This window comes from Oxyura jamaicensis, chromosome 1, assembly GCF_011077185.1.
Source record: "Oxyura jamaicensis isolate SHBP4307 breed ruddy duck chromosome 1, BPBGC_Ojam_1.0, whole genome shotgun sequence".
NCBI classification, from domain to species: domain Eukaryota; kingdom Metazoa; phylum Chordata; class Aves; order Anseriformes; family Anatidae; genus Oxyura; species Oxyura jamaicensis.
In genome coordinates this window covers 201,415,310-201,440,496 of record NC_048893.1, presented here as the reverse complement: position 1 = coordinate 201,440,496, position 25,187 = coordinate 201,415,310, and the positions used below count along the sequence as shown (strand labels likewise).

General features: G+C 50.5%; 2 protein-coding genes across 3 annotated transcripts in view; both read left to right on the top strand.

The window, feature by feature from the left end:
• CAPN5 (calpain 5) overlaps positions 1–24,385 on the top strand; it is a 44,858-nt gene extending 20,473 nt beyond the window's left edge. For both annotated transcript variants that reach the window (XM_035330333.1, XM_035330344.1), the window contains exons 3-13: positions 4,491–4,622; positions 14,347–14,555; positions 15,327–15,519; positions 16,031–16,224; positions 17,044–17,121; positions 17,649–17,844; positions 18,676–18,798; positions 19,309–19,505; positions 19,847–19,968; positions 22,361–22,497; positions 22,584–24,385. In XM_035330333.1, coding sequence (XP_035186224.1) covers positions 4,491–4,622; positions 14,347–14,555; positions 15,327–15,519; positions 16,031–16,224; positions 17,044–17,121; positions 17,649–17,844; positions 18,676–18,798; positions 19,309–19,505; positions 19,847–19,968; positions 22,361–22,497; positions 22,584–22,766 — 1,764 coding nt within the window. In that variant the 3' untranslated portion in view covers positions 22,767–24,385. The remainder of the gene's footprint in view (positions 1–4,490; positions 4,623–14,346; positions 14,556–15,326; positions 15,520–16,030; positions 16,225–17,043; positions 17,122–17,648; positions 17,845–18,675; positions 18,799–19,308; positions 19,506–19,846; positions 19,969–22,360; positions 22,498–22,583) is intronic.
• Positions 8,166–10,663, top strand: OMP (olfactory marker protein). The gene has a single exon (XM_035330356.1). The coding sequence runs from the start codon at positions 8,916–8,918 to the stop codon at positions 9,393–9,395; it is 480 nt and encodes a 159-aa protein (XP_035186247.1). The 5' UTR covers positions 8,166–8,915; the 3' UTR covers positions 9,396–10,663.
• Positions 24,386–25,187: the final 802 nt, after the last annotated feature.

The following is a 25,187-nucleotide window of genomic DNA, read 5'->3' as shown; positions in this document are numbered from 1 at the left end:
CTTTCTGTGAGCCCCTCCAACTGGGATTCAGGCAGGACAGGGTTGGGCAGACATGTGTGCCAAACAAGAATTATGTCCCTTGGAGGCAAAAATGATGCAGCTGAGCTCATGGCCACACCAGCTCGCCCCAGGATTTCACAACAGCTTTGGAACAAGTGGGCCTTTTTGGATCGTTCTTCCCCAAATCTTGTTGTTCTCTCACAGCAAAGCTTGCTTGAATTGCTTCCTCCCTCCCACACAGCATGTCCACGGTGGGAACTGATGATGATCTGGGACTTGAAACCAACAGGGACCAAGAGGGACCCAGAGGGACCAAGAAGGACCAAGAGGGACCCAGAGGGACCGAGAAGGTTCTCTTTTGCCTCTGGCCAGAGAAACCCGGAACACATCATCTCACTGCTCTGAGCATCCCACTCCCCAGGGTGGTGCGTGGAGACTTTCCTGCTTCGGAGCTGAGCTCTGAAGATCTTCTTGGTGTCTCCACCACCAGACACATGGGAACAGCTCGCTGTTAGACAGGCAGTCCACGGAGGGCTGTGTCTGAGTGCGTGGAAATGCCAAAAGCAGGGCTGGGGTGGCCTTTGCATCCATTGTGGCTGGATGGAGACCAAAGAAGCCCTGGACTGAGCAATGGTGAGGCTTCCCAAGAGCACGTCCCTAGAGAGCACGTGTGGCAGGAATAGGAGCAGGATCAGGAATAGGATCAGAGGATGCTGCCCTTGTTTCAGTCTCCTTCCCATCCCTGAGCTCCTTTTCCATCTCTATCTGCTCCCGGGAGGTGCAGAGCTCTCATGGCACGTTGCGTCTCTCCACATATCCTTGCTTCAACAGAGATCTCCTTGCTGCGTTTGTACTTTGGATCCTGGGAAAAACAAACACCGGGGAGCCCCACCAGGGCTGTTAAGCCTGCAGACTGACCTTTAGCTCCTGTTTGAAACCCTTTCTGTTGCCAAAACAGAAGGCTTGGAGCAGAGGCGCACGGGCAGAGTCGTGGGGCTGGCGGGGAGCGCGGTGTTTTGGCGCCTCCCTTTGCAAGCACGTCCCTGTTTGCTGTGGGTGCTCACCTCGTGTGGGGCAGGAGCTGATAACAGCTGCAGATACATACAGGTTGTGGCACTCCCAGGGGATTAGGGATGTCTGACTAAAGGAGGACAAAGTGCCCCAGAGCAGATTTACGGGGTGTTAATATCGCCAACTGTGGTGCACGTGAAGCCGAACCATTGAGAAAATGATAATCCCGATGAAAACAAAGGCTCGTGGGGCTCTAAACTCACCCCATTCCCTTTCCTGGTGCCCGTCTTGTTAAGCTCAGTCACTGCCCTCTTGAAAAATGGCATCCCAGGGTGGGTACCCGAAGGGAACCAAAAGGACCTCTGTGTCAGCTGCCCGCTGTGCTGGGATGGCTGCGGGAGCGACACTCGTGGCACAAGGTCCCTTTGGTTCCCCGTCACCTGGGAGGGGGAAGCGCAGCCGTGCTAATAGATTATCCTGCTGATTTGAGCGAAAGCAGTGTTCCCGACACAGCCAGCCTGCAATGCAATTAGGCTGGGCTGCTCCTTGCAAAATCTCGTTAGCAAAAACCCATCCTGGCGCGCAGCAGATGTTGCATCTCACGTGGTTGTCATCATCCCCCCCCCCAAGCTTTTTTCCCTCCCTGCAGCTGGCTTGACATGCTCCAGACCCCCAGTGAGCCTAAAGCTCAGAAATCTGCACCAGGAAGCATTTATGATAAGACAGTCGCCAATTATAAAACCAATTAGAGGGCGATTTGCTCATTGCTGCCCTTTTTTTTTTTTGTGGGATTGGACTAGCTGGAGACAAGAATGATATTTTCTGGTTTAACTGCAGTCAGAAAGAAAACGCGTGTTTTGGGGGAAATAGTACTAAAAGGGAGAGCAGAGAGAAAAAGCCACATGCTTTTTGGTGGGAGGCAAAATTACACCACCAAATGCAAGATAAGTGCAATGATCAGATCTTGATTTTTTTTTTTTTCCCCTAATGGATTTCGGTAACCCAAAGCCAGAGGGAGCAAACTGGCACGGATCCATCCTGGCCTCCCATAAGCCAGCCCTGCGACCTCTGCAACCAGCCTGACGTCGAGAGGACCCCAAAGCCCTCTCCAGCCCCCGTCTCCGCTGTCCACCTCTGCCCCCATGTCCCCTGTAGGAGGAAGGACGTGGGCAGGAGGATATGAATCACGAGGAATTGGAGTCACTAGCTCGTCCCTCCCTATGTTATCTGGTTATACTTTTCCTCGGGTCCACAGGCCCATCTGCACCACCTTTCTCCAAGTTGTATTTCCTTGCCTGGAGCTCAGCAGCCATTTCAGCAGCCACGTTTAGGGAGGGTGTATAGCTCCAACAACTCCTGGGTTCCCTTGGGATGCTCCAAGCCAGGCTGTCCTTAGGGGGGGGAAGAGGCGTGGATGGCTCTCATGGCCCAAGTGGAGTCGAGAGCAGTAAACCAAAGCCCTCCCACAGGACCATCTCGTGGCTGCCACGGCTCTGGGGTGGCTGATGCCTGAACCCCAAAGTCCCCAGGGTGTGCGTGGGGGTGTGCTGCCCTGTTTTTTTCAGGGTCCTGGCGCTGGTCGGGTGACACGACACCGTGTTTGCTTTTGGGAGAAGCCCCCGCCTGTGTAAATGTTATTGTTCACCTGGTTTCTGTCTCCTGCGAGGAAGGGAGGGGATGAAAGCAAGGTGGTGACCTTCTGTGGTCAGAGCATCCCTGCCCTTCTCCTCCCTCTGCACACACAAACGCCAGGCCCTGTAATTCCACCTATCTGCAGGACAAGCCCTTTATCTCTTTCCGCTCTAACTGCAGGAAAAGGGAAGCAAAGTTCAGTACCTGTCCTGTATTTTTTTGGACCCAGTTCCTGCTGGTCCCCATGAGTCACAGGCCACAAGGTCATGACCAAGGCCATGTATTGTGAGTGGGACCTCAGCAGCTTCTCTGGGAACTGAAAAACCCAGGTAATTTAATGTTGGGAAGCTCCAATTTGAGGGATTTGGGAAACCCCAAGAGTTTTTTTGGGGAGGAGGCTGACCCATGGATGAGTCTTATCCGGATGAGGGCATTAGGGCAAGCTGATGATGAAGGGTGTGGAGCACCTGAGGCAAGAGGAGAGGCTGAGACAGGTGGGACTCTCCATCCTGGAGAAGAGAAGGCTCAGGGAGGACCTTCTCAGTGTGCCTAAATATCCGTGAGGGTCCTCAGACCTGGTGCCTCTGCCGCCTAAGGACCACTGAGAGCTGATCTCAGACATCCCCACCACCAACAGGCAGGGCAGAGGCATCCCCTGCTGCTGGCTGCTTCCTCGGTGGTACCCAACAGGATAACTCCTGTTAACCCTGGCATTAAACACCACCGCTCCTCTCCCACCCCTCTCTGCATTCAGGGATGCTGAAAAATAAAGCACAAGTGCCTCTTGGCCGTGGCAGCTGTCAGATTGCCTCCCTCTAGTGCTTATCCCAACCTCCTGCAACTCTGCAGCCTGGAGGGAGCCAGTCCTGTCCCTGGGGTGTGATCCTGCCCAGTTCGTGTCCGGGTGAAGGTTGAATTATTTTTAAGGCGTGCAGTGCTGGCTGGGGTAGGTGGGAATAGCAGGAGGTGCTTACGAAGCAGCAGATCCTCCCTTTGAGGAACAGAGGCAATACGAGGCCTCATGTGCAAAAGCTGGGGGAACTGGTGTTACTTCGGATGTAGCTAACCTGAAAAAAAAATGGAGAAGGAAGGAAAATGAGCTTTCCCTCTCCCTCCTTCAAATTAAACAAAGTGGGAAGGTTTCTGCCAGTTTTCTTTGCCCCATCTGCTCCCAGCCCCCAGCTGGACATCGCTTTCCAAACCGGGTTGATCAAGTGGCACCACGCCGATTTTGGTGGCGGAATGAGGATTTGATCCTCCTGCTCCAGGCATAAAGCTTTCAGATTGCCACGTTTTCTCCATCTGCTGGAGGACAGACCTCCTGGGGGAGGACGCTTGGTTTTTGGGGCCCATGGCTGAGCCCACCGTCTGCGTTGAGCTTTTCTGGGTGAACTGCTTGGGGTGGGCATTGCAATTCTCCCTCTAAATGCTTGGCTCTTCCCTAGTCCTCCTGGGGTTCATTTTTGGGTGGATCCCCAAGCCCCAGTGTTTGAGACCGTGGCTTTGGGTGATGCGCTCAGCTCCCAGTGCCTTCCACCAGAAAGTCCCTGGAGCAAAAGTGAGCGGGGGAGAAGCTTGGACATCAGCCATTGAAGGGCTTGCAGGAACAAGCAGCAGCCTTACAGGAGGAGATGGGTCACTAGGGCTGCAATGATGTGAAAATGTACCATTATCTCTGGGGATAATTATAGCAGAGATGTGCTGATGCTGGAACAGAACAACCATCCCGGGGAGGGGTCTGGTGCTGTGCCCGTGTCCTGTGGAGAGGACAAGGTCTTCTGCCAGGAAGCCTTGCCCCATATTTCCCCATCTCCTCACTTACCTGGTGTTTTTCTCCTGTCCCACAGGAAATCTGCGACGATCCCCGTCTCTTCGTGGACGGGATCAGCTCCCACGACTTACACCAGGGCCAGGTCGGAAACTGCTGGTTCGTGGCCGCCTGCTCCTCCCTGGCATCCCGCGAGTCTCTGTGGCAGAAGGTAAGCGGTGTCCCATGCTGGGGGAAAAGCTTGTCTGCAACACCCCCATGTCGTGTTTGTCTGGCTCAAAAATTGCATCTTCAGGAATGCCTCAGGCCCTGAAAAACTGTTTAGGTGAAAAAACTGTCTCTGAAAAGAGTATATTTCAAGGGGAATTCAGTGGTCGTGACCGCAGCCACATCACACTTGCGCCAAACCCTTGGCCAGTTTCTCCATAACCAAGAGAATCGAGCCCCATATTGTGAGATCCCAAATCTGACCCTCTCCGTTCCAGAATAACCTCCAAAAAATAATAAAATAAATAAAAACAGGAAAAAATCAGGATGCTCAGCTGCAGTGTTGGAAATCCCTCATCCCTTTGGCTGCTCAGTCTGTGCCCACCTTGGTGATGAGCCATCTTGCTCTGGGGCAGGTAGGGTGATTTAGGGGTATTATTCTCCAAGGCATGTGTCCCCAGCATGTCCCACTGATGGAAGGGACCACTGCTGCTCTGTCGTGGGGCAGGAAGCCACCAAGGAGCTGCAGCAGTGCCAGGGGCTGCAAAATAGGACGGACCATGGGGGGGCGGGAGGTGCTCAGTGCCATGTCTTGGCCAGCCTGTGCTCATTTCTACCACGTCTTCTGTGGCAGAAGTCAGTCCTATGAAAGGCAAAGCAAATGTAGCCCTCAGCCCCTGGTACAGGCGAGTCTGGTCCTAGCACAAGAGACGAGAAAGTTGCAAGCCCCCTTTTTTCTAGCTTTTACTGCAAAAAGGCAGCCACCAAAGCCCTGTGGGGTTGGCAGCCAGCCTCTTACTCTTGCTCCAGCCTCTTACTGCAGCAAACCCAAAGGTTTTGCCTCCACCTTGTGCATCAGCTCTGCTGCTGCGGGTGGCTTTTGTGGTCATAAACACTGAGCTCCACCTTGGGAATTTGTTGCAGCATCCCTGTTTTTTGTTAAAACCAAGTCTTTCCCATATGTTCCTGTATAAATTTCCGATATGGGAAGGGGATGGCTGTTGTTGGCCCCTGGATAAGCAGTGAGGTTTCCCCCTGTTCGTGGCCGTTTTGCCAGCTGTGGCTGTTGTTACTGGCGTGGTGTGAGGCGTTGTCTGGGTTGTTCCTCCCCAGGGCGAGCTGTCCTCCCTGCTCACCATTCACCTCCAGCCCTGCCCTGGGAGGCGCCAACCAAACAGGAGCCGGGTCCCTTTGGACGCCTCATTATTTCGGTTTGCCGGCAGCACTGCTCTTCCTCCCTTGGCAATTTTGCTGTGGGTGTTTGTGACTTCTCATTTTCCATGCCCTTAGCCCTCAGAGGCTCTTCTTTGCCTGCCTCCTTGCATCCTTTCTTTCAGAAAGGTTTGTTTTCCAGCAAAAACAACTGTGATCTTCTCCCCGAGCCCAGGGATGTTCACTTTGCTGTGGCGTTCACTGCAGGGCTCTGGTTTTGGAGACTTCTGAATTAGCTACGACCCTTGCTCACCCTTTGCAAGGTGCTTTAAGAGCTCATGATGAGCATTGCCCTGCATGGAGTGAATGTGGCTGTAAACTGCAGCAGCAGCAACTTTTAGAGCACAATGGGAGAAGTGCACAGATTAACCCCTTTAGCCAAACGCTAAATTCTTCAGCTGTCATTAGATACCCGAATATTTCTGGTTCAGGGTTCAAAAGGAGTGGAAAGATGCTGGTGCAGGTGTTAATATCACCAAAATATCAGTCCAGGTCTCCCACTGCTCCCAGAAAATCTAATCCTGATTTACACCAGGACGTAACTTGCTCCACGTGTCCCTTGCTCCACTGCACGCAGTGAAACTCTTCCTCCCAACATGAGCAAGTGCAGGGATGGAGGATTTCTTCCAGGGAACAGGACAAGCCAACACATCCCGATGTTTACCAAGAGATGATTTTATTCACCCTCTCACCCACGTCACCCCAAGTCTTCCTCCGTGTCCCTCCTCCCCATCAAGCCTGTGCTGTTTGAGTCACTGGGTGGGACGTAGGGGTTGAAAGGGAATTGAGAGCAGTTTTCTAATTTCCTGAGCCTTGGCTGCCTCTACATGGTTTTAGACGTCATCTGTGGTCTTTCAGAGATGTCTAGCTCTACTGAAAAGAAATCAAAGCAGAGGAATAGGAACCAGGATACCAAGCAATTTGGACCCCCCCTACATCTCCACCAGCTCGCCTGCTCTCCTGCTCCCTTCCCGTCTATTTCCAGGGCAGTGTTGGATCTGAAGGTAAAAGGTCCAACAAACCGAGGACCACAAGGCACTGCCACACGCAGCTCAGCTCAGAAAGGCCTCAAGAGTTACCTGAAGGCATTTTTAACTTGTAAAACCCAAGAGTTGGTTCAATAGCTGGTGCTGAAGGTGTTTTAAAGCTAGTAAACGAGTGAGGCAAAAGCTCAGAGGACAGCAAGAAGGGGCTGGTTTCCTCAGACTTCTCTTTTTTCCCTTCAAATAGCAACCCTTAGCTACCTTGCCTCTGTTCTTATGGTCTTTAGGAGCAATAACAGACTGTTGAGGATGGGACAATTTCCAGGAAAATGTCCCAACTTGGGCTCCCAGTGCCTGGGGTTTGTATGTCCAAGGGCAGCTTCTGATGGTCTTTGTGGGGAACTTCTTCTGGAAGTTGAAATTACAACCTCTGAGGATTGTGCTGGCTGGTTGTTGTGTGACATAGCCCAAGTGATGGCAGTGCCTTTTGTAAAAATAGTTTAGAAAAGCTCTTTCCTGGAGTTCATTTAACACGGTTTGAGCCCCCAAAGGGCCCTGCAAACACATCCTGTGGCAGAAGCCAACACGAGTCACAAACAGGATGGAGAGAACCAAAGGATGTGGCACCGTAAGTTGTTCCCTCTGAAGCTTTGTGCTGAAACCCTGGACTGAGAGTCCAAACCAGAGACTTTACCCCAGGGATACCACGTCACGCTTGCAAGAGTCAGGCCTTTTCCATGGAGGTTCCAAAACCATGATGGTGGTTTAACCATATCTCATGGAGCATCTTGGCAGAGGGGTTTGGCATGGCACCTCTCCTTGGGATCCACAGCCTCTTGGAGGCACCCTGCAATGAGGAACACGTCCTCCAGAACCCCCCTCATCCCATCCTCTGCCTGCAGGACCTTTCAGCAGAGCACCGTGCTTCCCATATAACCATGCCCAGCAGTTTTTAGGGAATGAGGGATCCCAGGTTAGGCACAGTGGTCTTGCAAGGCCCAGGCTGTGTCCGAGTCCAGTTCCTGGGAGCACCAAGGTGAAGTCCACACACGAGCACCCTCTCCAGCATCAGTCCAGTCCACTTGAGGGCAGGCAGACTTATGCTGAGGTGTTGGTGTCCCCCAGGGCTTCCTGCTACATCATGTGGGGCCACCTGCACCATCCAGAAGAAGACATGGGGTCCTGAAGGTTGACCATGAGCCAAACTTGAGCCCCTGCAGAAGTGAAGGACAACCACACATGGGGCCAAACTGGCATGAGCGCAGCCAGCAGGGCAAGAGAAACTCTTCCCTTCCATCTGGCACTTGTGAATCCCTGTCTGGGCATGGTGTCCAGTTTTGGGGTCTCCAGAAGCCTGGCAGATGGGAGTGAGACCACCTGAAGGAGACCACCAAGACGGTCAGGGCTGGAGCACAAGGCAAGCAAGAAGATGCTGAGAAAGATGGGAGAAGGGAAGATGAAGGAGAAGCTTTTTGCTGTCTGCAGCTTCCAAAAGGGAGGGTGCAGACAGGACAGAGCCAGATTTGAGCACAATCACAGGGCAAAACCCAGCAGCATGAGCTGTAGCAGGCGAAATAGAAATATTTTTTATTTTCCCTTTATGAGAATAAAGCGAAAAAGGAAATATCTCCAGCATGCCATGGTCTGACGCTGATTTAACCGTGAAGTCTTGCTTCGAGCAGAGGGTTGGACCAGACCCCTGCAGAGGCTCTACAACCGGGATTATCCCACGAGTCCATGTGCTGAGAAAACCACAGCCACCAAAACCTGCAGGATAGTTGCCCTGGCTGTGCACCTTCGTTTAGGGCTAACGAGCCCTGCTCCAGCTTGCCGGAGCGGTTGTCAGGGAGGTTGCCAGGGAGGCTGACATCAGACATCCCTTCCCTATAGATTATCGTGCACAGCGGCACCATCGGTTCCTCCTCTGCAAAGGAGACGGGAGGGCACCCAGAGGAAGCCCCCGAGGGCGTTTTGCGTCACCAGCCCGGGTTGCCTAGCACCGCTGGGACCGTGGAGAAGGGCCACCAGAATTTTTCCCCCCCTGCGTGTCCTATCTGGGAGCCAAACGGTGCCGGGGACGGAGCAGAGGAGCCACGGAGGAGATGGCAGCCGAGGCGGGTGAGCTCAAGGTGCCCTTCGTCCACGATGACCAGCTCACCCGTTGCATGCGACTGAGGGTCCAGAGCCTGCAGCAGAAGAAAGGCAGGCCCCAGGACGGCGAGAAGCTGCTGCAGCCCAACGAGCACGTCTACCGGGTGGATTTCCTCCGGCAGCACAACCTGCGCTTCCTCCGCTGGGACATCCAGATGGAGAAATGTGGGAAGGTGACGGTGACCGGCACCTCCCAGCACTGGACTCCTGATCTCACCCACCTCATGAACCGGCAGCTGCTGGAGCCCGTGGGCATCTTCTGGAAGAAGCCGGGGGCCAAGGAAGTGGAGTGCAATGAGGCCGATGCCCAGGAGTTTGGGGAGCGGCTAGTGGAGTTGGCCAGGATCCGCAAGGTGATGTATTTCCTCCTCGCTTTCACCGACGGCCTTGAACCTGCTCAGCTGAAGGGCTCCATCGTTTTTAGAGCCTGACCCCCTTTTACCTGGCCCTTCTCGCTCCAGCTATGCTTCTGTCTTCGTTTTCTTTCTTTCTTTCTTTCGTTCAGTTCTTCGTTGCTTTTACGGGGTTCTTCATTGAAGGATGGCATCACAAAAAAAGTGGAGAACAGCTTGGTGCTTGGGGAGCCCCTCACCCCTGAGAAACATTCCCAAAATGTGCTCTTGCCTGTCTGAGTGATGGGTAAGATGGAGGATGAGCCATGCTGTGTTTGCCTAAGTATAACTGAATTCAGCTGGGATTCACCAAGCCTGAGAGGGCTTGGAAATATTTGGCTCCCTAACCTCTCCAACCGTGGCCCCTGGATACAATAAGCCTGATGGAAAAACAAGAGCCCACCACGCTGTGAACCTGGAGAGAGCCCTGGCTTCCAGTTTCCATCCTAACCATCCAAAAGAGGGGGCTTGTTGGAGACGGAGTATTTCTCCTTGCAAGGATGCTGAGTGCTGGCAGTGGCTGCTCGACGTCTCTGAAGACCGGTCCCGTGGAGGCTCACCATGCCGTGACGCCCAAATGAGGAGGTGGGATTCAGCTTGTTGCCCACCTTGTGCTGCCTGGAGGTTTTTGGTACCGGGAAGGGTTGGAGCAGGCATGTGTGTGCAGAGCTGGGCAAGCGAGCCAGCAGCTCAGAGCAGGCTGTAGGTCTGAGCCAGCAGGGAGTCCCCTGCAGCAAAGCCAATTTGTGCATCACTGCGGCCTCAAAACACTCAGGAATATATTTATCCTCGAGCATCTATGGAGAGCAGTGAGGTTGCAGAGCGCTTCACAGACCACAAATTAGCAGCCTGCTGCTGCTGTCCTCCAAAGGCAGTTATCTCCTCCTCTCTCCAAATGCCAAGGCAGGGACTGGTGCCTGGGTGGTCGTGGGAGCAGAGCGGGTAGAGAGCACCTCTGGAAGTTTAGGAGCAGGAGGATGTTTTGTGCCTGGCTCGTCCCATGACTGTGAATAAACTGCTAAGTTCGGACATCCCTTTTCCTTCCTCCAGAGAGTGGAGGATACTTTGGTGGAGCTTCTTGAGATGAAAATGTGCTTTGAAAAAGTCAAGTGTTACTATGGTTGTTCCCACAGGTTTTTCTAGGATTGCACGCAAATGTGGGCGAGCACTCCTTAAGGTCTGGATGGAAATTTTCCCTGGCATATATGAGGAGAGGGCAGTGATGGGAAAGCCAGGATGAGAAGGCTTCATACCCATGCCCTACTGATTTGTGGGGGCCATCCCAAAAAGAGTCCAAGCTCTTCTTCTGAGCCTCCAGAGATGCTGGAGTCCATGTCCTCCCCAGCCCAATGATAGTGTATAAAATGATACACACTACCTGTGTCAGACAGAGAGGGGAAGGCGAACGGGAAGATTTCAGCAAGCTACGTGCTGGAGAAATGGTGGGAGCTTTGAGTCTCTCCTGCAGCCAAAGTTCAGCAACCACTGGATCCCACAGCCATGCCATGGGCTCTGCTGGAGGAGCTGATATTGCTTTTTAAACCCCAAAATGCTGGACCCAAAGACAAGAGGTAAAAGGGGATCCATCTCTGCTTGGCGATAGAATGGACTTACGGCGGCCCAAACCCGCTTCTAGGGTCCCAGAAGACTTTCTTACAGGAGCCCCCCTCCTTGTACATCCCAGAGCAGAGCTCCTGACTGCAAACCACATCAGACCCAATAACGGGACTCGCTGCCAACCTCCAAAAGGGTTTTTGCACGCCAGGTCTCACAATACGCCATCGCTCCGTTGCTGGTTGCTCGGGTAGAGTTCCTGCAGCAGGTCCCTTGCTTGGTATTGGTGTACCATAGTAAATAAAAGCCTAGTCAACAGGGTTCCTGGTAAGGACTGATGCTGTGTGTGTTTTCTTCATGCCCTTCTTGGTAGCTGCCCCAGGCCTGCATGCAGCAAAGCAGAACCCACCAATGTCCAGGTCACTGTTGGTATTCCTGAGCACCTTTTTCTCTTGTGAAAAGTAAAATGAATTTCTACCTTTTTCTGTCTTGGAGCATTAATGGAGCATTTTGTGGTCAGTCTGTGGTGGGGTTTGAAGCTGGGCAGAGGAGGAGAAATGCTCCTCGGGTGGATCTCACCTTTTTGCCCGAGCTGGGGGTGGGAGGTGAGTGGGGCACTCTGATGTCTCTCTCCCACAGGGCAGATGATCCACGTTATAATACTCACTGAAACTCACCCCACGCAGTGTCAGCGTCCCGTAAAGGCGTTCAGATACGCTGTTCTGTCCCATCTCCTAGGGGGATTTTGACTCGGTTTGTTCAGCACAGCAGGGTCCCTCCCTCCCCTTCCTCAGCTGGCAAGTTCCCAGCAGAACTTCTACCAATTCCTCCTCTAGTCACGGATGTTTCTCCAGGGTCACAGGTGCCTTTTCTTTTAATTAGACACTCCTAAGAAAAATAAGAAAAACCCTAAACTGGCATAGGGAAATGTTACAGACTGGATCTGGAACCTGGTGTTTCTGGGCTCCCAATTTACCCATCTCTGCGCCCTTTCCCTGTAAATTTATCCTATAAAACTGTCACAGCTCCAGATTTTGGGAGCCCCTAAGCAAAAAGCAGCACAGTTGTGAATGAGAAGATGTCATCTGCAGTGCCTCAACATAAGCATGTTGAGACCGGGATTCAGCAGGACCCCTGGATGGGTGGTCCAGGCCATGCTCTCCGGAGTCCTCTGAGAAAGGATGGAGATATCTGGGGAGATATCTGCCCTACCATGCCAGTCCATGGCCACAGACACCCATGTCAGTGGGTGGAGGAGATGGATGGACCCTCATCTCCCCTCTGGTCAGTGTAAAAACTGAAACCACAGTGCAGCCACAGCTCCTGATGCCACCAGCAGCAGAGGATGCTCTCAGCGCTGTCCCCAGATGAAAGTGGAGGAGGACAGTGTGGGACCAGTATCTCCTGCCACCACTGATGGCAGTGCCAGCCCTCAGAACCAGCCAGCTGGAAGTGGCAGCTACCAACTTTGGCTTGGTAGCTGCCTTTAATCGATGCAGTAATCATTTCTAAGCCCACATTAATAGCGAGTTGATTAGCACAATGGCCCTCTATGACAATTCATTAGCATGAGCGCCAGTCAGGAGGAAATCGATGGGGATTGGTGGTCTGACCTTCTCTGGCAGTGTCCCAGAGGGAGTCTGGGGCATATCTTTTATTAGCACTCCTGGAAAACACCAAACCCTCCAAAAGTGGCTCTTTTTCATGGCTCTGTCTGCACAGTGAGCTCAGGGAGCTGATGGCGTCGTTAATATTTCAATTGTCTTTAATTCTGAGAAGCAATAAAAGTCCTGGGCTGGATCATTTCTGGTATTTAAGGAGCTGGGGGAAGGGGGGGTTGTCTACAGAGAGGGCTCTCTGCAGTTGTGGCAGCAAACATCAAAAAACACAAGGCTCCAGCAGCTGGACCAGGGCCAAGGCCCGGAGCTGGGGTCTCACCATGGCCTGGGACTTCCTAGAGAGCCTCTTTCCATAGCTGTGTCCTGTCCTGTCCCACCCCAACACTTACAGCTTGTCCCCACAAGACAGGCAGTGATTGTTTAGGTGTGTTGGAGCACACTCTGGTAAATATTGTCCCCATGGGCACACTGGGGCCTTTCCTCTCTTAGGTCATGACACTTGGGAAGCAATCAAGTTGGGGATTGGACCAAATGATCTTTTGAGGTCCCTTCCAACCCCTAAAATTCTGTGATTCTGTGAAGTCAAGAAGTGAAGGAGTGGACAGTCGATCACACCTGCATCAGTCAGTACTTGCTAATTGTTGACCCCATTAATTGCACAGGGCCTCACAACCCATCCTGAACATGACGTAGGACCACGTTATCTTCACCCCTACCAAAAGCTAAGCTGTGGTGGGACAGCTGTTTTTTGTGTGTCTCAATGTCCTGTTTCTAAAACAAAATGCAGTTCCTCTGAGAAGTAGCAGCTGTGCATGGCTGTATCCATTTCTGCCCCAGCTGTTGGGTGGATTTTCTGTCTGATGGTGCTCACAGACATGAAAGACTATGGACTGTGGCAATTACCCATCACTTTTGCCTTGTCCCCCTGACAGTGCTGATGGCCGTGACACCAAACCTGCATGCACTGCTTCAACCCTTCAGCTGCTTTCATGTTTCCGTCACCTCAGTCCATCTTTTCCTCCTTCCATCAAGTTATCTCCCTGTGCTTTCTTGGATGACTATGGAAGCTCTTGCCAGGGATGAATGGGAACCCTACGGCGATGGCGATCTCGCTTTCTACCACTTTTCTTTAGTAGAGCAGACGTACACAGAGTGATACTCCCTGTTCATTACCACCCGGTAGATGAGTACAACACTTGCTTTTGGGACAGTCCAATCTCACCAGAATCAAGAAAGAGGACCAAAGAAGGATTTTAACAGTACCCTTCTGACACTAAAATTCACAAAAATTTGGTCATAAGAGTAGTCATCAATGAGATAATGTCTGTCATTGTTCTAGAGGCATTTGGATAATGCCCTCAGTAATATCCTTTAACTTTTGGGTAGCCATAAAGTGGTCAGGCAGTTGGACTTGATGATCTTTTTAGGCCCCTTCCAACTGATCTTTTCACTTCTATTGTAAATTTTTTTCCAAGAATAGCCATCCCTAGTCAGATAAAAAAGGTTGCTGTTCCAAAAGCCTGTCTAAAGCAGCAGATGGCAGCAGATTTCCAGGGTAAAATGATAAGAATGTGGTCAAGGAGAGGCATAATTGAAACAGAGCTGTGAGAGATCCTTAGCTGCATATCTAGGCTGCCTTGGAAGAGCCAGGCCCAGAATATCGCCTGGATGGGCTGTAAGCAAGCCCACCTCCCTCATATTCTTCCTTATCTTTGATATTGTCTTCATTAGGTCTGGGATGGGAATTAAACCTAGCAAAAAAAGGGAATAACCTGGGTGCACGTCTCCTCTCTGTCTCCTCTCCGTGCTGAACGCAGGTCATCCCAGACTGGAAGGAGCAGGAGTGGAACCCCGAGAAACCGGAGAGCTACGCAGGGATCTTCCACTTCCAGTTCTGGCGCTTTGGTCAGTGGCTGGACGTGGTGATAGATGACCGCCTGCCCACGCTCCACAACCAGCTCATCTACTGCCACTCCAACTCCAGGAACGAGTTCTGGTGCGCCTTGGTGGAGAAAGCTTATGCCAAGTAGGTACCTGGGCAGTTGCAGAGCAAACTGGGACCTGCACACCATGGTTTTCCTCTTTGTTCATTCATCGCTTAGCTTATACTGGTGGAAAATGGTTGTAGTGACAAAATGTTGTGGGCTCCACTGCTGTCTGATGCCAAGTAGGAGTTGTAGGTGGTTATTTCTGAGTTTGGCTCATTACTCAACAAAGTGTCAGAGGTGGCACTGGTATGGGGAGACAATGAGATTTTTCATGCTTCTGTATGAGTTGAGGATAACATTTTCTTCAAGGGGATGCATCAGTTTTTAGATCAGAAGCAGACCAAAGGCTGTTAGGACATTTTTATGATCATGGTTTCCACATCCAGCCTCATCCTTTCCCCTTCTGTATATCAGGTCTAGTCAAAAACTGGAACTTAATTTGAGGTTGCTTTAGCCTCAAATGGAACAGATGTATTGTCAAAACAGCAGCTTTCCTGGGGAGGAGTGGGACATATCTCAGGTAGACAGCAATTGGAAGAAAAACCCTTCACTAGCCTTGATTTACCCTCAGAGAAAAATATCGTCCAACTCCAGCTGGATGCTGCATCTGGCATCTATCCCCAGGATTTCAAAAGCACTGCAAACAGCACAGATCCTATTTTTTTTTCATCCATTTCATCATTTTTTTTTGCTGTCTCCACCTACTAAAGCACTTCCTACAAATGTCTGTTCTCCACACTGCCTCAAGAATTGTCCCTCTCAAAATGCCAAGCCAGTGCTGTTGTGCCATTCCTCTCACCCTCTTTCAGGCTGTCAGGATGTTATGAGGCCCTGGATGGAGGCAACACAGCAGATGCACTGGTAGACTTTACTGGTGGGGTGTCTGAACCAATTGACCTGACTGAAGGGGACTACATCACTGATGAAGCCAAGCGAAACCTCCTGTTTGAGCGTGTGTTGAAGGTGCACAACCGGGGAGGCCTCATCAGCTGCTCCATCAAAGTAAGCAACATTGCCTGCGTGGTCATGATCTCAAGGGAATAGGCATTTTAGGGTGCTGTCTGTCTTACCCTGTTGGAGATATCTAAAATAGATCAGATAAATTGTGGCCAAGGGATCCTACTTTTTTCCTGTAGATGACAAAGAGACTCAAGCCTGGATCCAACCGTATGTAGTCCTCATTGCTATGTCAAAGAGCCCAGGTTTATCCTATTACCATTTAAACACTTACTATCAAATTACCATTTAAATACTTTAAATTTAAGATTCACCTCCAGAAAAAATGAAACATTTTGGTGTCTGCGTGCAGATTTCTTCACAAAAATTGGGTGCCAGTTGTCCCAATATAACCAGTAACATGAGCTTTATCAGTTGACATCAAGGGAGCTCAGAAACCTCACACAAGTGAAGACCAGAAAGGATCTAATACCTAATACAACATCTGATACTTCTGCAGAGGCAACTATCTCTCTCCCTGAGCATTGATGTCTTCTCCTTGTGTCCCCCTGCCCAGGCCACATCAGCGGCTGACATGGAGGCCCGCCTGGCCTGCGGGCTGGTGAAGGGCCACGCGTATGCGGTGACAGACGTGAGGAAGGTCCGCCTGGGTCACGGCCTGCTCTCGTTCTTCAAGTCGGAGAAGCTGGACATGATCCGAATGCGGAACCCATGGGGTGAACGGGAGTGGAATGGCCCTTGGAGTGACACGTGAGTGGGACAGGCAGCGGTAGCACCTTTTTTTGTTGGTAGAAGCTGGGCTAGAGCAGGCCCTGAGGCATGAGACAATTTGGCTATATCTACACCCATAAGATAACATTGTACAAGCAGTTGTGGGATGCTGCTTCCATCAATGTCCTAAACATACTATTGCATTGGGATGGTGGTATTCTTTTCCCTGGGGTCCCTAAAGAGCACAAGAGGAGGGTGGATGAGCTTGGCAGACCTTCTCATTGAGGCTCCAATGGGTGTTGTGGTGTAATCATTGGCATTTTAACTCTTGTGAAGGATGGTTTTACCTCACCTTTCCACTCTCAGTCTTCTTCCAGCCAAACTAACACCCAGCAGAATTAGCCACTACCACTGCTTACTGCTGTGATGTCTGGGGATGGGATGGGGATGGGATGGGATGAATAACCAAGGGTTGGTTTAACCAGAGGCTGTGGCTGCTGTTATCCATTTTGTTATCCTTTACTGATAGGGTTGTAATTGCACCAAAATCTCACCTACCTGGATTCAGCTCACCTGATCTGAAAGAAGTAAAAGCTTAGGGCCATGGTTTAGTGGGTTACCAGATGATCTTGGAAGTCTTTTCCAACCCTAATGATTCTGTGATTCTATGATTCTCTGAGCCATCCTGCACTCCCCCCATGTCTGGGAGATGAGCTAACCAGAGCAGTGTGGGGGCTGGTTGCATGGCTGGAGCTTTATGTATGCCTCGTGCCTCTCAGATCCTTCTAAGGCCAAGTAGCCCCTTGAATTCCTGTGTCCCCTTGCCCTTGCAGTAATGATTCTTCTCTCTTCCCACAGCTCTGAGGAATGGCAGAAAGTGAGCAAAAGTGAAAGAGAGAAGATGGGGATGACGGTGGAAGATGATGGAGAGTTCTGGTGAGTCCCTCCTGGGGTTGCTGTCATGGTCTGTGCTCACAGAGTCCTCCCCCTCCGTGAAGCATTTGAATCATTTCCATGCAACCAACCATCCAGAGCAAATGGCCTTCCAAGCCATAGGATCTTTAGTGAGGCCTCCTAATTGACCCCATGGGTATTAGCTTTGGATGGCCATGACCCTAGGATTGCAAGCTGCTCAGTATCACGCTGGTTCCAGACAATTTCAGTTGGGCACTGGAAACTTGTTGAACACAACAGGCTCACTAGATACACATTTCAATACCACGCGTACCCATGCATGGAGGAAGAGAACTGCTCTGCTTCCACCACTCCAAAACATCTAACTCCTCTGCATGAACCAAAGAACTGTTTACTGTGTGCATGGGGAAAGGTATCTCCATCTCTTTGTTGGTGTCAGCCATCAGAGGCTACCCACACACACTCTAACAGGTGATCAGGAAACTCCCTGCAGCATACTGCTCAGGGGAACGAAGCAGCATAACCCAGCTCTGTCCTTTCTGACTTAGGATGACCTTCGAAGACTTCTGCAAATACTTCACGGACATCATCAAGTGCCGTCTCATCAACACATCCTACCTCAGCATCCATAAGACCTGGGAGGAGGCAGTGCTCCATGGGGCGTGGACCAGAAGTGAAGATCCCCTGAAGAACCGCAGTGGAGGCTGTATCAACCACAAGAACACCTTTTTGCAGAACCCTCAAGTGAGTCATGTAGTCTAGGATCTTCTGGCGCTTTCACACATGCTTCCAAAGGTTGAAAGGTCCTACAGGGCCCTAGAAGGCCAAAACAGCTGCCAGACCTCTATGTTAGTAGATTTAATGTGCTCATGACCTTTCTCAGGCTGAGACCCCCACACACAGCATGACCAGCATGCAGGCCAACTCTCTTAACCTTATCCCTCTTAATTGGGAACCTACATTCATGGGCTTGGTGTAGAGCACCTTGGCACAAGCAAACAGCAAACTGCCACATGGTATGGTGGTAGCTGATGCCAGTTAAACAAGGCCAGGAACCCTTTCCTATTATTTGGATGCCTGAATGATCAAATCCCATTTTATTTATTCAGACCTTGGCACTGTTAAATTTTCTCTCACAGATGCAGTCTATAGGGCCATTTCCTTCTAGCCAGGCTTTCAGAAAAGGCCCTGCTGTGTGGTTAAGCTCCTGGAACAAGCTCTTCTGTCCTGCTCTGAACTGGGATTCTTAGTAATGTGATACAATTTTTTTTAAGTCCTTCATATAACAAAAGGATAAAGGATGCTCTTGTCCATTACAGAAGCAACAAGGATGTGGGAGAGTTGTTTTTGGCTCCCAGCTCTGTATTAGCCTTGCTTTTAGGTCTCTGTGAACATAATTCCTATTTCCATGCCTCATATGAGGACTTGTGGCAGACAAGGGGTGAAATGCTCTGGTATAAGATTTCATCTAGACACTTTGGATTCTGCTGAACAATTCAATTATGAGCTTACCCCCACTCCTGCCCAGTGCTCCTCTCTTAGTGTCCTTCCTCACCTTCCTCTCTTTGCTTCCAGTATGTGTTTGATGTGAAGAAGGCAGAAGATGAAGTGCTGATCTCCATCCAGCAGAAGCCAAAAAGGACCAGTCGCAAAGAAGGCAAAGGAGAGAACTTGGCCATAGGCTTTGATATCCATAAGGTAGATGGTGGACTGTGCATGTTAACCCGAATCCTCTCAGTAAATTTGTTAGTAGTGGAGCGCTACCCCAGTGTTGCATGAACACTGGTATCATGTTTAATCATTACTCTGTGTGCCCCCATGGGTGTCTTCAGCAGAACCTGTCCCTCTCCAGTGATGGTGAGAGATTTTAGAAGTGAGTAGTGACAGCACAGAAAGGTTCTCCGTGATAAAGGCAATAGTTAATCTGTCACCTCTGAATGCTGAAATTTGCTGGACTGACCCTCAAGTGTTGCTTGATGGGCCTCCAATGTCAAGCTGGAATGAACAAGTTTACAAGCCACCATAACTGTGAGATCCACATCAAAGCCTACTCTCCATCCAGTTATTCGGCACCATTTAGCCATTTCTCTTAATTCCAGCCCTCCTAGCACTGTGGGATCAGTCCTTGCTGTCTGCCCCCCAGCTGAACACCAGGATGTTTTCCCTCAGTGCTGTCCCACTGACTGTCCCACTGTGGTCTGTGCCCAGGTGGAGCTGAACAGGAACTACCGCATGCACACCCTGCAGCAGAAGGTGGCCAGCTCCATCTACATCAACTCCCGCAGCGTCTTCCTGAGGACGGACCTGAAGGAAGGCCGCTACGTCATCATCCCCACCACGTTTGACCCTGGGCACGAGGGCGAGTTCCTTCTCAGGGTTTTCACAGATGTGCCTTCAGATTGCCGGTAAGGAGCGGTGATGGGGAGGAACTGGCAATTTGGAGAAAGCCTTGTGCTTTTTACGGCAGGAACTGGCCAAAGCCTTGCCCAGAGCTGCTGCTTGGCTTCCTTCCAGTGGTGGCCAACAGGGTGTCTTTACTGCTCTCTTTACAGAGAAGTTCCCACACTGCTTCTAAGCATGACGTGGGAGAGCTTCTCAACCCTGGGATAAGGGGGAGGTCAGAGTATGGAGAAGAATCTGGCAGCAGATGGTTCATAGTCCTTCCATCCTGCTGGAGACAACTCCCAGGCCTGCCCATCAGGTGAGGCTGGGCACATCTCAAAGGCTACACATTTCTCCCCAACAGAGAGCTGACGCTGGACGAGCCACCACACACCTGCTGGAGTGGGATGTGTGGCTACCCGCAGGTGGTGTCCCAGATCCATGTCCTTGCTGCAGCTGGGCTCAGGAACCAGGACTCCCAAGGAGGTAATGGCCTTTCTCTGCCTGTCGTGTAGTCCCAGAGCAGCTGGGAGGTGGTCATTTCACTGGGAGAAGACACAGGTGGCTTCACCAGGTGGGAGGTAGCTGGGATTTATGATATGGGTAAATAACCATATGGGATAAATGATCCTCACATCATTTTTCAATGAAATTGTCTGGTTTGGACACCAGAGGAAGAGAAAGTCAATGGAGAATCTCCATGGAGAATCAATCTCACTTCTTACTGTGGACATGATCTAGGAGCTGTTTTATTTAAGCTGTTGGCTAGGATTCTTGGGAAAGCCTCCCAAAATACCCTTGGCAGTGGTCCTATAATCTTCCAGGCTTTCCTCCTGAGTACAAGCAGTTGTAAAAGTCAGGAATCATGTTTAAAGGCAAATTAGTAGGAAGGACAGACAAGCAATGGTACAGGCTGGTACAAATGGTACAGGTTTTGGTGGAGTCTTCACATTATTTATCACATGCCACAAAGGAAGTCTTCCTATAAAAGTGTTCAGGGAGGGAGTTTTACCCTAGTTGGGTTGTTTTTTTTTTTCTCAGGTTACTTGCAGTGTGCCTGTAGCAATGCAGGGAAATCTGCAGCCAAAAGTTCCTGAGCTGTTCACAGAAACAAGATTCCTTCAGACAAGGGTATAAGCAGATTATGGAGCCATAAAACATTTTTTTTCAGCAAGATGCCCCTGGGAATGGCTTTTCCCAGCTGTGTTCCAGCTGCTCAGCTCCCACCACCAGCAGCCAGCTGGCTTGATGGTTTCCAGTGCAATGGTATCTCTCTCAACTCCCAGACCAGTCCTTTCATACTGTTTTGGAAACAGTGATTTACAGACTGGAATTTGGCTCCAGCTGTGATGGAATACAAGGGTTTCGTGAGACATCCCAAAAGCAAGGTCAGTTTGGAAAAACAGCTGTGAAATCAAGCAGCTGTGTCTTACCGGGGGAGCCAGGACCTTGCAAACAGAAAGAAGGTGAAGAGGTGGTCTGGCAATCGAAGAGCTGACTCTTAAATCCCTGGCCCTCAGGACGGGGTGGTTTGTTTCTCCTCATCTCCACATTTCCCTTGGACAAGAAAACATGTTCACCTGGTCTGTGTTTCCATCATAGCCACTAAAGACCATGGTGAGAAAATGTATCTGGCAGCTAAATTTCCATAGCAGTAACTCACTCTCTACTGAAACTCCCAGAACCTGCACTTGTTTCAGGAGGGAAAAGTGTTGTCTAATGAGGGACTCTTCCTCTCTCCTAGAAGCTCAGTCTTGCTTGTTCCCCATCAGTGTCTTGTTCCAGCTGGAATATTGCTACAACCTTCCTTTCCCACTGCCCTGATACACATCCCTTCGTGAACATCTCTTCTGGCTTCCCACCCACCAGTTTAATCTCCTCTGGATCCCACTCATTTCCCCTGTTTGCCCCTCAGCGCACAATCTTTCTCTTCCCCATGTCTCTTGCCAATTTCCCCATGTCTCTTGCCAATTATTTTTTTTTGGGTCATTTTGATCTTTTCCCTGAAATCTTGCTCACAACAAATACTCCAAAAGCCGTCTTCACCATTTAAAAAACCTTTTAAATATATTTCCGTCCTGAGGCTCCCCATTCTGTCACTGGTTCCCCATCAGTGCCCAGATCCTTCCTGAATCTCATAGCTTAGCACATCTTGGCACGTAATTTTGGCCCAGCTTTGTGCTGTCTCTCATCACCTTAATCATCCAGTGTTTTTCTTACCCCAGCATTAGTCCTTATCCTGAAAGGCGTTTGAGTCTCATTCAATCTGGGAGGAATTTAAGATGTGCCAATGATTTGTGCGCAGAGGTGAAAACCATATGCCCTGCTGAGCTAGCTAGTCCTCACCTCAAAGTAAAAACAAGCCTGGTTCCAGAGTATATGAGCTGCAGTGGGAGCAAGTGGGTTTTTGCAGGCACTTTTGGTTCTTCTTGGTGTCTTCTTGCATGAAACAAGATCTGTGAGCCCAGCTCTCTTCTCCATGGCTTTAGTTCCACCTACCTTCAGCAAATCCTTTAAGGGAGATGTAAGCATGACAGTGTCTTCCATGAAAAGTTAATCCCAAAGGCAAGGAGCATTCAGAGTGAGGAAAGAAGGGCTTCAGTAGAAGATGGGGTCATGGAAGAGGTGGCCACATCACAGCGGTCTGTCACCATCCCATCGGGTGACCATGTCCCCTAACAGGGGTAAGCCCAAGCCCAGCAGCAGAGCTTCATGGACATCATCTTTGGAGATATCCAAAAGATATCCATCTCCGTTGGTGGGGTGTGGAGGAAAATTGCTGCATGAAGTCCCTGGAAGTCCCTGGGAAGGGTCTCCCAGAAATGGCAGGAGGTACAAAAAAAAAAAAAAAAGGATAAATTCCCTTTTCTCTCGCCAGGAGCTGACCCGTACGTGATCATGAAGTGCGAAGGGCAAAAGGTTCGCTCCCCAGTGAAGAAGGACACGGTGTCTCCAGAGTTTGATGTGAAAGGCCTCTTCTACCGCAAGAAGCCAGGACAACCTATCATAGTCCAGGTACCAGCGAAACCCTTCTCCTCCCTGACGTGGGAAGGTTGCTTGACTCCCTCGAGGATTCTCCCTTACCTGTTCTGTTTCTCCAGATCTGGAACCACAACTTGATAAGTGACGAGTTCTTGGGCCAGGTGGCACTCACGGCAGACCCCAGCGACCTGCAGTCAGTGCACACGCTGCACCTCCAGGACAAAGGGAACAGGAGATCAAACGACCTGCCTGGCACCATCGCCGTGAGGCTGCTCAGCAGCAACGTTCTCACCAACGTCTGAGCCCTCAGGGACTCTTCTCAGGTGCCACATATGTATATATACACATACACAGACGTGCACACGCATATATATACACCCAGCCTCTCTACCGCCTGCAAGTGTATATGAACGATGCATGCATTCCACTCAAAGGAGCCAAATTTGTGTTTTCAATGTTCGAAATGGTGCCTTTTGGGGGAACCGCAACAATCCTTCTGCCGGCGTCCTCTGCAGCCCCATCACCGCCGCGCACCCCGGGGCATCTCTGCCTGTCCCGACAGCCGGAGCACGATGCCCGGGTGCTCTTTGTTTACACGGGGCTGGCACGCACGTGCCACCACGCACACGTGTGGCTGCCGTGGTGCCACCAGCCGCTTCGACGCATCTTCAGTGTGTCTGCTTGGGTTTAGAGTAGGGCGCGGGGAGTCTTCTCCCCGTGAATTGCCATTTAATCGCTTATCCGAGGAGGCCACACCAGCAAAGCAGAAGTGGAAAAATAGATTGGGGCTTTTGGGATGTTTTCTGTGTTTCTGAAGGATGCAAAGATGCCAAGAACCGTGGAAGGACAGCTGTTCTCCAGAGCCAGTTTTTTTGAGCCGGTCTGGTCTCACCTCCTGTGTGTGCCTCTCAAACTGCCGTGGTGCCTGCTGTCTCCATTTCTTCGTGCAGCCCCTGTCTCTAGAGCTTGAATTTGGCTTTTGGTTGGGTTGTCTGCTGGGTACATTCAACATTTAGGTAAGAGGAGAACAGTTCCTCCAAAGGCCAGGTCTGATGGATGAGGAGCTTTGCTCAACAGGCATCAGCTTTACTGCTGCAGACAGATCTCCATCGCATCGTTTCTCAGTGCTTCACTTTCCCAAATTCTTTTTGAAAGCCGTGGGATTTTATCTTGTACTAAAGGAGAGGAACACTACTCCCAGCGCAGCCTGAAAATGCTAGAAATATTTAATTCACACCAATGTCCATCTCTCTCCTTTAATTTCCATCTGCTGGCCTGGAGGATGAGCTGCATGGGGCTAAAGTCAGTCCCACAAGCACAACCTAAACACGTTTTCAGGGGTCTGAGCACAGTCCTGCAGTGTGCAGGATCGTGCTTTGCTCCTGTTTGCCATGAACCCTGGGTTTATCTTCCCTATTCCACTGGGTGGCAGAATCTGGCTTCGTTTAAACCATCCCAGCTGAGGGAAAACAAGCCCTTGTCTGCCCCATCTGATCAAGGCACACTGCAAAGCATTTTTAGTTCTGTTGTTTAGGTGTAGGGTTTTTTATGTGCCTTTCAGAATGGTGTGAGTTAAGGGTTTTTCTGTGAACTCGACATGATTTTCTAACATGCAGATCTTCTGCAGTCACCTCCGCGCAAGGGGAAGGGAACACACACGATGCAATGCTTCCTGTAAATGGGATTTTTTTTAATAGGTACAAGGCAGTCATGATAAATTCTGGCCTGAGCAGAGTCCTCTGGATGCTAGGCCAAGTGATCACGCAAGCTCTCTACTGCTAAAGCAAGTAGGATTTCCATCCGTCCTGCTCAATGCCCATGTTTATGCTGTAAAGCTGTAATTATTTTAAGTCCCTAAAGATCTGCTAAGTCTGTAACATGGCGAGTTGTTTCCCAAAGTCAAATTAGCTGCCAGCTCCAATCCTGGTGCCTCCAGAAGGACCTGGTACAGCTTCATCGATGTTTGTAGGCTGTTCTCCTTTCCTCATCGTTAGCTGCCAAGCTCCTAAGGGTAGGAATTGGATTTTGGGCAGCATGATTGAGGGTTATTCTGATTTGATCCTGGGTTTGTGCGTGGGACTCCTCACTGAAAATGAGTGGAAGCAGCACTGCAGGGCCAGAAATTCTGCTTTAGGTCTTAGGAGAGGATCTGGGATGCCTGGAAATAAGCCGGGAGAGGAGGGAGAAGAGCCACTGAGCTGGAGGAGAACATCACAGGAACGTCACGGGAGCTTTGCACCATCAGCAGCAGGTGGGGACAGCTGGCGTGCCTGCTTGAGCCTCGTTTTCTCAGGAAATCAGGCTGCCCATCGCTTCAGCCTTTTGGCCGGGGTGCCCCAAAAAATGGCAAACCGCACCGTGAGCCCCGAGGAGCGATGCTGAAGCTTGCTGGGGTAGCGATGCCCCGACATCCACGGCCAAGCTCCTTCCTTCTACAGAGAATCAAGCCATAAAGAAAGGCAGCTTTTTAATACCTTCTTCAAAAAAAAAAAATCAAAAAAAATCATCATCATGCCATATCAGGACCAAAGGTTTTTTAATATTAGTAATAATTCTCTTTTTTTTTTAAATATTAAGTTAGAAGACTTCTTTCCCCTTCATTACCAAGGGAATGACAAAAATTACCTATTTTTATTTCTTTTGCTTGTAGAGTGGACTGGGGAGGGCACTTATTGAAGTGCCGTTGTGATTGTCGATGCCTTTTCTCTTTGAATGAAGCAAAT

Coding starts and splice junctions, on each gene's coding strand:
- OMP (XM_035330356.1), top strand. CDS start 8,916: ATGGCAGCCGAGGCGGGTGAGCTCAAGGTGCCCTTCGTCCACGATGAC.